The 12569-nt window shown below is 42.8% G+C and overlaps 1 protein-coding gene across 6 annotated transcripts in view; it reads right to left on the bottom strand.

Annotated features, from left to right (window-relative positions):
• Positions 1 to 15: 15 nt before the first annotated feature.
• The window catches only part of GPATCH8 (G-patch domain containing 8), a 125173-nt gene continuing 112619 nt past the window's right edge, over positions 16 to 12569 (bottom strand). For all 6 annotated transcript variants that reach the window (XM_020997739.2, XM_078155966.1, XM_078155967.1 and 3 more), the window contains 2 exons: positions 8195 to 8325; positions 16 to 6440 (listed from right to left, as the gene is read on the bottom strand). In XM_020997739.2, the coding sequence (XP_020853398.1) occupies positions 2567 to 6440; positions 8195 to 8325 (4005 nt within the window). In that variant the 3' untranslated portion in view covers positions 16 to 2566. The remainder of the gene's footprint in view (positions 6441 to 8194; positions 8326 to 12569) is intronic.

Below are 12569 nucleotides of genomic sequence, written 5' to 3'. Positions count from 1 at the left end.
TGACAGAATATGCTGTTTCCACAAATCACTGGTTTATTAGAAAGTTTTCTCTCCCCTCATTTTACAGCATATATATATGTATATATATATAATATATCTATCTTATGTGATAAAGTTAAATACAGTCTGTTATGCTTGTAAGTAGAATAGTTTTTTTCTTTTTTTAAATCACTATTCTGGGAGTTTAAGAAAAACTGCCCCCACAAAAGCAGCAAGGCTGCTAGAATCCATGGACTCCATCTACAAGCTAATGGTGAGCAGCATCAAAATGTTAATACTGTATCATTCATATCATTTAAATATTTACATCAACTTAAAATAAAGAAAAAATAAGTCCCTTCACTTAAAACAGATGATTTTCATTTTTCCAGTGCTATCAATTTTAAAAGCAATGTTTGTTATTTTAATGAGGAGCACAAATCACGGTAAGGTCTTAAAGCTCTGGGTTTGCTTAGAACTTGTTCCTAGCACTCAAAATGCTTTTGTCTTTTTTGGGAGGTGGAGGAGAGGGGAATGGGAGAAGAGTAGTGGTGAACGGGATGGAAAAAAAGCAGGAGGCACTCTTAGCCCAGACCACTAATTTTCTTACCCTTTCAAGTAGCCATCCTGCCTGGTTCATATAACCAATACTAGTCATGAAGGTTGATTGGGTTGGGAAAGAGCCACCAACACTATTAAAAGTAAAGTGTGAGATGAGCTAAAGCCTCAGCACCAGCTCAGGCCAGTGTATTATGTTAAGGCAAAAGCCTAGGTGAGAGGTGGGGAAGGGGTGCTGAGGTAAAAATGTTTATGGTCAGTGTTTTTAAAAGGAAAAGGATCTTACTTTATGTGAGCAGAACTAGTAACTCCTTTAGTTAATCAGGTGAAAGAAAGAATACAGAAATATGCTCACCTCTCAAAAAGGAAAGAAAAACTGGCCCCTCCCGATCTTCCTCTTCTAATTTTTCTGCATCAGTTTAGAACCCAAAAGGCACAGTTTGAAAAATAAAAGTCAGAGGGACTGAAGTACCAGGAAGGCTTTTGGGAAGAGAATTGCAGTCATGTCAATAATGAGTGGCAGAAGCTGAATGAAATAATTTACTCTGGACTTTATCTCACATAGATAGTGAAATTCCTAGCTCTTCAAATTCCCTATGCCTGCTGCCTTAGGGGCCTGCCCCTTTGGAACGTGACAGCTAAGCATATCATGCAGCATCCCTGTAAATGACTGTCCCTCTGATAACTCACACTGGCTGCCACCCATTAGCTCTTAGGAGTCCCAGTGTTGAGTGCATATTTTACTGTAATTACTCAACATTTCTTCTCAGCAAAAAAACCCAAAAAACAAAAACAAACAAAAAACGTTAAATGATTTTCCCCTTTTGCCTTTTTTTTTTTACATTTTATAGTACATATAACTTCAAAAATACATGAGCTTGATAAAATATACATGCTTAGTCGTTTTGCATCTAGCAGAAAACAAATTTGTTTTTATTTTATTTTGTTCTCATTTTGCAACCTTTAAAAGTGTCTTAATTAAACTACAGCAAACATATTTACACAAAGCCACCAGAACAAGGATCACTTAGAGTTGGCCGTAAAAAATATTATTGCAGTATACTACAAATATGGAACCTTTTTTCTTTTCTTTTTTCAATATAAGCTACAAAAAGCAGCATTTACGTTTACAGAGTTCAGTGCAATTCTTTACATTAAAAAAAAACTTCTATAAATTAAGAAGGAAACATCAACATGACAGAAGAAAGAATACCCTTTAGACACTCAAGCTCCTCCCTGGGGAAGGATAACAGGGGACTCCATGTTCCACAACACCCAATTCATGACAGAATCTTCTTTTCTGGGCTGTGTAGATGATTCTTTTAGGGTGAAGGGCAGTGAAGATGATTTTCTCTGTTTAGGTGAGGAGCGGATCTAACTACAGTTTGGTGTCCAGGTCAGATACCTCTTTCCCACCTCACAACTGGGACAATGCCAGGTCACCATGGGATCAATTGCCAAGGAACCCAACCCAAGTTTACGACGCTTTTCAATCAAATGTCACCACTGCCCACTAGGGAAAATTCAGCTTGCCCCTGGCACTGCTGACAGGGAATGGAGCAGCTGGGCCTATTTTCAAGTGCTCTAGTGACAACTCACTGGCTAGAGAGGAGGAAATGCTAGTTGCAAATTTACAAGAGAGGGAAGAGGGGCAAAGACCAGGAAGGAAATGAGGAGGGGGCGGGGGGAGAGACAGAGAGGGATTAACAAGGTTTTCAGTGGAGAGATGCTACTGCAAAGGAAGTGGGACAACACTTGGAGATGTTCTCTGTGTTGAAAACACAAAGTGGTAGGGGGTGGGGAGACGGGAAATGAGAAGGAAAGAAACAATCCCTGATATTAAGCCCAAAGCAAACCTCATATCCCAAACCAGTCCTGTAAGCCAAAACTCATTTCTTTGGCTGTCAAAATAAAACTCCCCACCCCAACTCCCACTTACTGGTTCCAATGGCTCAGCCCCCTTTTCTGCGAGAGGTTCAGGTGTCATCACTCTTCCTTTCCCCATTTGTCCCTCCCCCTCTGCATCCACTCATGTACCATGGCTAGGTGGATGCTGCAGGTCCTGACCTGAGAAAATGGGGTGCAGTAGTGGGTGGAGGTGGAGAGCAGTGGCAGCTGCTGCAGCAGGTCGTGGAGCTAGAAGTGTGGGATAGAGAGCTGCATGGGGGACTGGGTGAAAGGTAAAAGGCCCTGGGTGGATGGCAGAAGCAGGAATGATGTGGATGGGATGGCTGGCAAGAAAGGTGGCAGGGTGGCCAGGGATAATTGAGTGAGTGAGGTGAGACAAGGAGATGGGGGTGAGGTGAGGCTGGGGAATGTGGTGCACCTGGGCAAGAGGTTGGGGATGGGGATGAGGGTGGATGCCGATGGCGGCAGCGGCGGCAGCAGCATGGTGTTGCAAGATGGCATGCTGCACTGTGGTGATGGAAGTGGCTGAGGCCGTGGCAGGCTGCTGAATGTGGATGGGCTGGAGAGCAGGTGTTGCAGGGGCCAGTGCTGCTGTGGCTGGGAAAGCCTTCACTTGCTTGGCCAGGAGCTGCTGCTGGATATGCTGTTGGGCTGCCTGCTGGAGCTTGCTATATTTCTCCATCTCTTCTGGGGTGAAAGTGATGGGCTGACTCTCCAGAGGGGCCAGGGAAGCATCATCAGCTCCATCGGGGGACTCAACGCTGGGTTCTCTGCTTGGAGGTGCATAGCTGGGGAAGTGCTCCATGTCTGGGACTAAAGTGAGGGCACTGGATTCACTGGGCATGGACTGACTGGCCCCGTCCAGGCGCTCCAGGGCATCCCCATCATTGGGCTCAGGGAGGTAGCTGTGGGGTATAGCGGGATCCCCAGGATAGCAGTTAGGGAGTGCTGGGGTGGTCAAAGGAGCTGTGGAGTGTTCGGTGGCGCCTTCTTCAGGCTTTGGCTCTTCAGGAAGTGGGTCTGATATGGGCCTTGCTGTGTCTTCCAAAGGGCACTGGTGTCCAAATGGGGCCTCAATGATGCCCAGGGGCCCCTCCTCTGTCTCCGATTGTTCTTGTTCATCACCCCGCTCCAAGCCAGACTCTTCGCATTTTTTGGTGTTTGGTTTGCGAGTGGCTGGGAGCTTCCCTATCAATGGGAGAACTGACTTATTGCCAAGGGAGGGTGGGAGCTTAGGACCAAAGTAACCCTGTGGGGGATCCTTCAATTTGAGCCCTACCTTGTTTGGGATAACTAGTACCTCTTCACTTAGACTTGGTTTTCTCTCAACCTTCCTTGATTGAATCTTCTCTAATAAAAGCTTAGCAGTGACTGAATTCTTATCCTCTGGGCTGCAGTCACCATCAGACACCCTTGCTGGGCCAGTGCTATTCTGGGAAGGTGGCTCAGACCCTTTACTGTCATCCCCTCTCCCCTCTTTCTTTCCAGGCCCTTCAGCTCGACCTGACCGGTAGTAGTGTGGGGACTGGGAGCGATAGATCTTAGAACGGATGAAATCCCTGCGACCCGATCGTCTCTCCTCAGGGCTCTCATGACCTCTTGATCCCTTTCTGGAATCTGATCTCTGGGAGGGGCTTCGGGTGCTGCGGCTACGGTCCCGGCTATAGCTCCGACTCCTCTGCCAGCTGTGGGCTGTAGTACTCCGGCTTCTTCGTTTGCTCCGGCTGCGACTGCAGCTGCTGCTTCGGCTCCGACTCCGACCCCTGCTCCTGGACCTCGATCGCTCTCTGGTATGGCTCCGTGACCGGCTCCGTGACTGGCTACAGCTGAGGCTGTAGTCATCTTCTGAGGATGAGTATTTGTGCCGCTTGGACCTATGTTTTGAACTGGCATAATCCGAGTCGTCCTCTGAGTCATGGGAACGCTTTGAATGCCTTCGTGACCGGTCACTGTAGTCACTATAGCTGTCATCTGAGTAACTACGCTGCCGGCTGTAGCAGCTCTGGTCTGTAGAAGCATCTGAGCTGCTCGAATAGGACCGCCGGGATGAGCGGCGAGAAGAATGGCGCCGGCCAGACCGGGAACAACTCCGGGAGTGTTCACTGCCAGAGTCTTCATCATCGTCCTCACTGTCCTGAGATGGTGATTTCTGGTGCTGCCTGCGTGATGAAGCTGCATCACTCTCTTCATCTCCACTGCTGGGCTGGCTGCTTCTTCGTTTAGTGCCTGCTCTTCGCTGGCAGGCAGATGGAGGAGGGTCAGCTCGGTGTTTTTTGCCACCATGGTCCTGGGCACTGCTGCTGCCACCACCCCCCTCCTCCTTCTTGCCACTATTCCCCTCATCAGCTGGAAGTACTCTCCTCTGGGAATCTTCCTGCGTCCGCCGCCGCCTCCTGGGGGGCGCAGGGCTGCCACTCCCTGGGGGCTCAGGTTTAGGTCCCCGCTCTGAGTCTGCAGGGGCTGATGATTTATTTTTCTTCCTTTTTCGCTTCTTGCGCTTCTTGGACTTCTCCCCAGACTCGGTTTTAGAGCCCTTGTCTTCTGTATCATCTTTGTGTTTTCGCTTATGTTTGCTGGACTTTTTGTGCTTCTTCTTCTTCTTCTGTCGGTGAGACTTGGCAGCTCGCTCTTTCCTGCTGGGGAGGTTCTTGCCTTTGTCCTCCACATCTTCCCCACGGCTCTCCCCAGGTTCCTGCCTACGAAGGCTGCTACACGCTGACCCTGAGGGCACAGCATCTGTTTTCTCTCCTGAACTATGACCTGTATTCCCCCCTTCTTTGTTCTTATTTACATCTCCAGGATCAGAACTCTGGAAATGTTCCTTCAAGGGGCCTCCTGCATCCTTTGGTTTTTCTATCCCTTTTGCTCTGGTATCTTTATTCCTTGACAATTTAAAATCAAAGTACAGAGGGTTACAGCTGTATGAAATGGAAGGTGTTGTCTTGGTAAAAATTAACAGTTCTGATGGCCACTGGAGGGCAGTGCTTTCATCTTTGCTCAAAACTGGGAAGAAAGGGCCAGTAGGATGTTTAGGTCCCTCTGGGCCCTCTTTCCTTGCTGGGGTAGTCTGGGTAGCTTCTTTAAAAGGGCTAGATTCAAGGATTTGAGTTTCTGTGAGCTGCTGACTGTCTCCACTCTGTTCACCTACATCTATTTGGCCCTCCTTTGCTTCAGCCTTGCCTCTAAGTTCTGCAGATTCAGTCACATTTGTCTCCTTCTGTTGCATGGGGTTTTCAATCACCACCTTTTCTGCAACTTGGCTCAATGCTGGCTTGCTGCAGCTCTTAAGCTTGGGAGAACTATTTTTTTTGCTTTCAGGGGTACTCTTTGGGTGTGTGCTATGATCTGCTTCCATTTGTTCACTGGCTCGCATGAAGAGAAGGAAGGGAAAGTTGGGCTTCACTTTGCAATGAGCTGGGGGGATGTAGTGGTAATATTCTGGCTCTGTGGCTCCAGCGCCATCTTCTCGTCTCATTTTTTTAAGCTTGGATAGTGTTGAGGCAAGTGACCCACCATCTTTTTCATGTGCATCTTCATCTTCCTTTTTGCCTTCAGGATTACTACTGCCATCAGAGTCTCCCACTTTTTGTAATGTTCCTGGGTCAGAGCCCTTCTCATCAGCTTTTGTGCTGTCTTCAGAGCTACCTTCCTCAGCATGGTCCTTGAAGACAGATGCTATTGATTCGAGTTTGACAGGGGTTTTCTTGGCAAAAGAAAACGAGACCCCTAACTTTTGCAAGGGAGTTCCCAAATTATTCTTGATGCCAAAGCTGATAGCCTGGGGTGCCAAAACAGGCGCTTGTCCCAGACTAGCAGTGCCACTAGGTTGTACTGAAGTGAATGGGCCTCCTTTGTCTGTGGTGAATTCGGTGCTCAGGCCAGACGAAGCAGACGCTCCCATGCCACTACTGGCAGTTGACTCATCCTTGTCATCTTCTCCTTCTTCATCTACAGCAACTGTGGTTGGTCTGAACATAGGGCCACTTCCAAGAGCACTACCCAGTGATTTGGAAAAAGGAAAGATGAGTTACTAGGGGCACACTTCACAAGTTTCACAAACTACTTAGTTATCTTCTACTCTGGCTTTCATACCTTTCCCTTCACTGACCTTTGCTCATCTCTTAGCACAAAAAGCAGTATGTGGGTAATATAAGATATCTTATTTGGTTCACTGTTACAGTGTAAGAACTTCCTCAAAAGAGGCTGGGAAAATCTCATTCCACTAACCTTGTCTCCACCCCTACCCTCAGTGCAAAAAGTACAGGTTATACTTTCTTTCAATGCTTTTTGATCTAGTCTGATCATCTTCTGCTCCTGATCTTTTCTCATGCAATATCATCCTATCCTGTGGTAGGCTGTCAATGGTTTTCCAAATTTTATCAAAGGGTGCTCACTAGTCCTCATTTCATTCAGCAAAGTGGTGCGTAGGGATACTGTATTAGGAATCTTAGAAAAACATCTCATTTCTTCCTGCTCCTTCAAACTTTAAAAAAAATAGGTCTATAGAGTTTTATCTGTGTCACTGTCTGAGGATGTTAGTCTTCCGAGGTCAAAGGCCAAGAGTTTGTTGTTTAATTCTTGGATACCACAAGTAATCTATTCAGATGGTCTCCTCTAAGATTTGCTAGGTACTCAATCAATAATGCTGAAAAGCATAATTTCAGTATGGGACCCTGACCACTGAGAATCCCACTGGCCAAAGGTCATGTAATCATTATCTTCCTTGTAGTTTTTGTACCACAAAGCCTGTAGAGTACAGAGCCATTCACCAGAAATTATTAAAGAACAAAACTTGAATGAAAAGGAAGCTTATATATATGTTTTGCTCTGTCCTTTCCACATTACTTAAATCCCTATGCTATTTAAGAGTCTCAAAAACTCTGGTAACTCCAGCATCTCCATTAGCTCCAAAGCTTGCCCTAAGGTTCTATTTGCAAGTGCTAAAACTGTTCCAAGAAAGGACTGAAGCTTTTGAGGAAACCTGAAAGCTCTGAACTGCATTAGGAAAAAGGAAAAACTGAAAAACAATCAAGCTCTACAAGGTGGAGCTTGGCATAAGGCTTTTAAGCAAAAACAACAAAAACAAAAAACACAACCCCAAAGTTGGAATCAGCTGACTGAAATGCATTTTGGGTTTAAGAACCCTAGCAATATTCCTTGGAGGAATAAATGTCTGTGGCTCCATAAGGAGTCACCAGAACACTAAGTAGGGTTTGATATGGTTTAAAGGCAATTTAACCCAATATTGTTCCAAGATCTCATAAAACAGATTCTTTCCAAAATTCCTCCTAAGGCCTTTCCGGATCTAAGATGTATATGTCAGAAATATTCAAGGAGGTAATAAATTTACAAAGTAGACACAATATTGGACTTTAACTCAGGAGAGAGAGACCATTTCAGGAATCGATACTGCATTTTCTATTTCTTTAGCAACCTCTCCCTCTTTAATAATCCCATACCTAGCATTTAGTACAGAGTGTATGTTAGAGAAATGCTTCATTCTGTCCCTCAGTTTCTACATCAATAAAATGAAGACAAAAGTAATTTCTGCCTCACTATGAGGATTATGGGGGTAGAGGGAAAGAACAGGCTCAAAGCTAGTCAACCCCCTATTCCCATCCTCAGTCTAACACCACCACTACCCCCTTTTGTTTTTAACAAATGAAAAGGATAAGGACAAGAAAATGTTTAGTCATTCAAACTGCTAGAGTTTACAACTAATCCCAGGCCCTCTGGGAGAGAGGCTCACCATTCAGCTTGCTTTCTCTGCTCTGCCAATTCATGCAGCCGTCGAAGAGCTTTCTCCTGCTTCTTCTCATCTTTCCTTGATCTTGAGGAGACATTACGAGCAAACTCTCTCTGCTTGAGATCTTTCAACCTCTGTGGTGACAGAAAGCAAGGAAAAGAGTTGGTAGAGAGGATTAGAAGAGCTTGGGAAATGAGAAGATGGGATTCCAGAAACTCCACCCCCAACCAATGGTTATTGAGCTAAGGCTGAGAGTCTCTTGGTCCCCAAGAACACATTACAACACTTTCCAAAGGTCATTGTAAACAATGGTTGATCAATTTTGGCAATGCCATTGATGTATCTGCATTTATAATCAGGGCAGTTATTTACAATATTGCACAATAAAATGTTGATTTCAAAAGCAACAAGCAAATCTCAGAACATTGAAAGTAAAGGGACTGTTTAATTGTCTGCTCTTTTAGAGTATAAAAGTATTTGACAAACAGAGCATAACAGAAGTCTTAATAACATAGGCCAAAGAGAACAGAAAGGGATTAGCTAGTGCAGAAAATTACCCAGGTACAAGATCTTGAAAAGCAATGTACAGATTACATGGGGAACAAGTTTCTGAGACAGAGCTCATGACTACAAAGTACAATTCATTTTCTTATAAGAAAGTGCTGCCCATCTTTCTAGTTTGAACAGACTTTTCCTGCTTATTTGATTAGTGGAGTCTCAGAAGAGGTCTTCCCAGTACTAGCATGAACACAGCTAACCAACCTGACCACTTTCTCTCAGTCAGTCTGCTGAAAACAGACAGCAATTTGTGTAGTATTTCATTTTTAGAAGGCCCTGAGAGGAAGCTCCAGGGGGCTGGGAGGTGTGTGGGGGACAGAGATAAGTTTGTCAATGGTCACATTATTTTTGAATACAGGGACTTGCTAGAATGGGGGAAGCTTACTTCCAGGAGATTATCATGTAATTTTCCAAAACTATTTTTAAATGGTGCCATGACACATCATCGTCAATATTCAAAGGGGACAGAACCCAGATATTTTCGATATGCTAGATAATAGGAAAAACCAAAAATTAACAAACATATCAATCTTACAACAACATTGGAAAAGGGCGTTTGACCCAATATAAAGTGGACATTGCTTTGTGAAAAAGATGAAGTTTGACAGACAGAGGAATTCTCTTACCTAATATTGATGAAATGTGATTGAATTGTTACTGAGTTGAAAGGAAGGGGGAAAGAGTGGAAAAGACACACAAAAAAGATATACAGCTAAAGACACTAGTAGAAAAACTCACTCTTGTGATCTGGGCTCCCAAATTAGAAGGATTTGCTTTCAATACATCAGCTGAAAATGTCACATCACAAAGAAAAAAAAGGAAAAAATAAAACAAGAGTGGAAGAGAAAAAAATAAAAGCAAGCATTACTACACAGGCTCTCTCAGTGAATCTGTAAGCTATTATAGTGAACACAGAAGGATGGACCCATCATCTCTATACAGTGGGGGTGAGGATAAGACCAAGCACCTAAACAACATGCACACCCAACACATGCACACACACAAAACACTGACTAAAATCCCACCCTGAGTAATGAGACTACCTGTGATTTTTTTCAATAGAAAATTAAGAATGCACATTGCTGCCTCAGGTGGTCAGCCTTGTTGTTGTTGTTTTTGTTTTTAACATCATCTGTGTTTATAGGAAGTTCAAGTCATCAACAATTGGAAAAATAATTTCACAGCCTGGCTACCAAGACTTTGAACTTTTAAATTCATCTTAAGGTAATAGTTGTGGGTTGTGACCAACTGTTTTCAATAAAGACAAATGACAATTTCCTCCCTTTAAGAGTATCAAGACAAAGTGACAGGGTGGGAGCAGCAGAATGTTTATGTATCTATTTCAAGCCCCCCAACTTAATTTTTAACTTTTTCTCTCCTCCAGACTTGCCACTGGCTCTCTAGCCACAGATTTAAAAGGTACCTATTATCCTTCATCTGGCACTTTCCTTGTGATCAGAGCTGAAAACAGTTTTTCTGCTCAGTCATTTCCTTCACCACCTTTCATATTTTTTTCCTCTTGGTAAGGCATTTCCTGATTATATGATGCTCAAGAAAAAAGTCATAAAATGCTACTACTGAACACTCTCTGGGAGGTTCCATTTTCTTAGGTTCCTCATTCCTACATGTGCTAAATTAGACTGCCTGTCTACTGGAACCGTGTCTATAGAATGCTAAATATATTGAGTGTAGTCAGTAGAAGTCTGATTATAATACCAAGTTCGAATGGGGTGAAGAGGGAGGAAAGGAGAGGGGAATGGGAAGACAATAGAGGAGCGGAGAGAGGGAGAAAGAAACATATTATGATAATGCTATGCCTAAGAGCGCTAATGGCTATAGAAGCTAACTTAGCATTTTGTACTATGGTATCATGGAGTCAATGTCGGGAACTTTTTGCTTCCACTTTTAACTAAACATAGCCTTAAGAGGAGATAATCAACTTGTTAAGAGGAGGCAAAACACTTGTTTGGGGGTAGAAATTTAAAAATTTATTTCTCAAATTAAAAAATCAGTCTAATTGGCTTCTATCACTCAGTTCAATGTGAGTAATACTGTGACAAGACTAAACAGCAGCAGAGAAATTTAAGCTTCTTCATTTGACCAACTTGCTGTATTTTATATATGGATAGTTCCTAAACCAATAATGGCCTCCAAAGAGCTCTAAATTCAGATGAATAAAGATTATGAGCACAAAACTCTGAGGATTTCTTATCTAAATCCTTTCCATTTAGTTGTGAAAGGATGATTAAAACAACAACAAAAAGGTATAAGCTGTAGTCCTTCCTGGGAAGTTACATATTTCTGCAAAAGATGCAGCTTAAGTTGCCATACTCCTTTCACAATGCATGTGCAGCAGCCTGTTTCCCATAGCTAAAAATGAGAGCTAAAGCCTCCCTCAAAAGTGGAACTGGAGGGGCCACAGTTTCACTCTAATCCTATTAAAGTCTGTGTTGAGATTTTCCTAAACTTGGGGTTTTCCTTCCCTTCCCACTCAACATGAAGTTCAACATAACTTCAAGATGTGGATGTTCTGAAGACAACAGGAAAAAGGAGAAACTGGACCAAAGACCATTAAATTCTCAAGAAAATGTCAGTGAGGGGGTGGATGAGTAATCTTCATGGCTCTTTAAAAAGCAAATAGATTATCATCTGTCTAGGATGGTTTAAATACAAATCTACTTGAAAAGTCATCTGATTCCCCCTTATTTTCAGGGTCTATTATTTGCAAAACACCAACATTAGTTTCAACTTAGACTTTAAGGACCTAATGTTTTTCCCAAAAGTTCAATATATTTTATTATATTCAGGCAAGACTGATGTGAAATGACACCCACCATCCTATCTATCCCACAGGAAATCTTACAATGTCCTACAATGAAAAATGTCATTCAGTTGTTTTTTAAAAGCTATTCTCTCCAGTTAGTGGGGAAGGTCCATTTGTAAAGAAAACCAACCAAACAGAAAATGTACACATTCCCAATTCTCTCTAATACAGGACCAGAAGGGGTGAAATGGCAAAGGTTAAGATCTCAGACATCATCTGTAGAAATACCATCATTGGCAATAAAAGGAGCTTTGTTGCCACCAAGGTACAAAGCCTTTATTCACAGTCAGTGGGGTCTTCCAATGGCTGCCTATGGCTTCACTCCATGAGGTCATTCAGAATTGTTTCTTAATTAAAACTGTAAACATACATTCCTGTAATTTCTACTTTCTTCCTAATACTTGGAGTTCAAATTATTTGGTAGAACTGAACCCTCAGGAGAGGTCAGAGAAGCAGTAGCCAATCTATCTACTCAGAAAAGAGAGATGTGGTATTGAGGAGGTGACAAAAATAAGAGCTGTGGCTTCATTCTACAGCAATCTGTCAGGAAGGACTAATTCATATTTATATCACCCATAAAGATTCAACTTAAGAATACAGGCTGGAATAGAATTTACTCCCTAGAAATGTTACCTGTGCTTATAACTGACCCTAAAGTAACATTATCTCAAACTCTAATACACTTCTAAAAATGCTTCCTGAGGTTATTTATATATTTGCTTGTTTAAAAAAACAAAAACTATTCTTTAAAGCACCCTGTTACTAAAACATGTTACTAAAAGGCACTAAACTATACTACATATTACTGTCCAAAACGCATTTTGATGCAATAAAGTGACCACAAGGAGACTATTTCTTCCCTAAATATTAAATGCAATATTTGAAGATTCTGTTTTTCTAACAAATCAACAGCTTATTTCTAAAATGTATAAATCCAGTGTCAAATGGAAGGAGTTTCTGAAACAAATGATATATTCCAGCAGTTCAGTCTTAATC

The sequence above is a fragment of the Phascolarctos cinereus genome, unplaced genomic scaffold (genome assembly GCF_003287225.1).
Source record: "Phascolarctos cinereus isolate Bilbo 61053 unplaced genomic scaffold, phaCin_HiC Scaffold_5;HRSCAF=322, whole genome shotgun sequence".
Classification (NCBI taxonomy): Eukaryota; Metazoa; Chordata; class Mammalia; order Diprotodontia; family Phascolarctidae; genus Phascolarctos; species Phascolarctos cinereus.
Note: the sequence above shows the minus strand (reverse complement) of the source record. Positions and strands in the feature narration are given on the sequence as shown.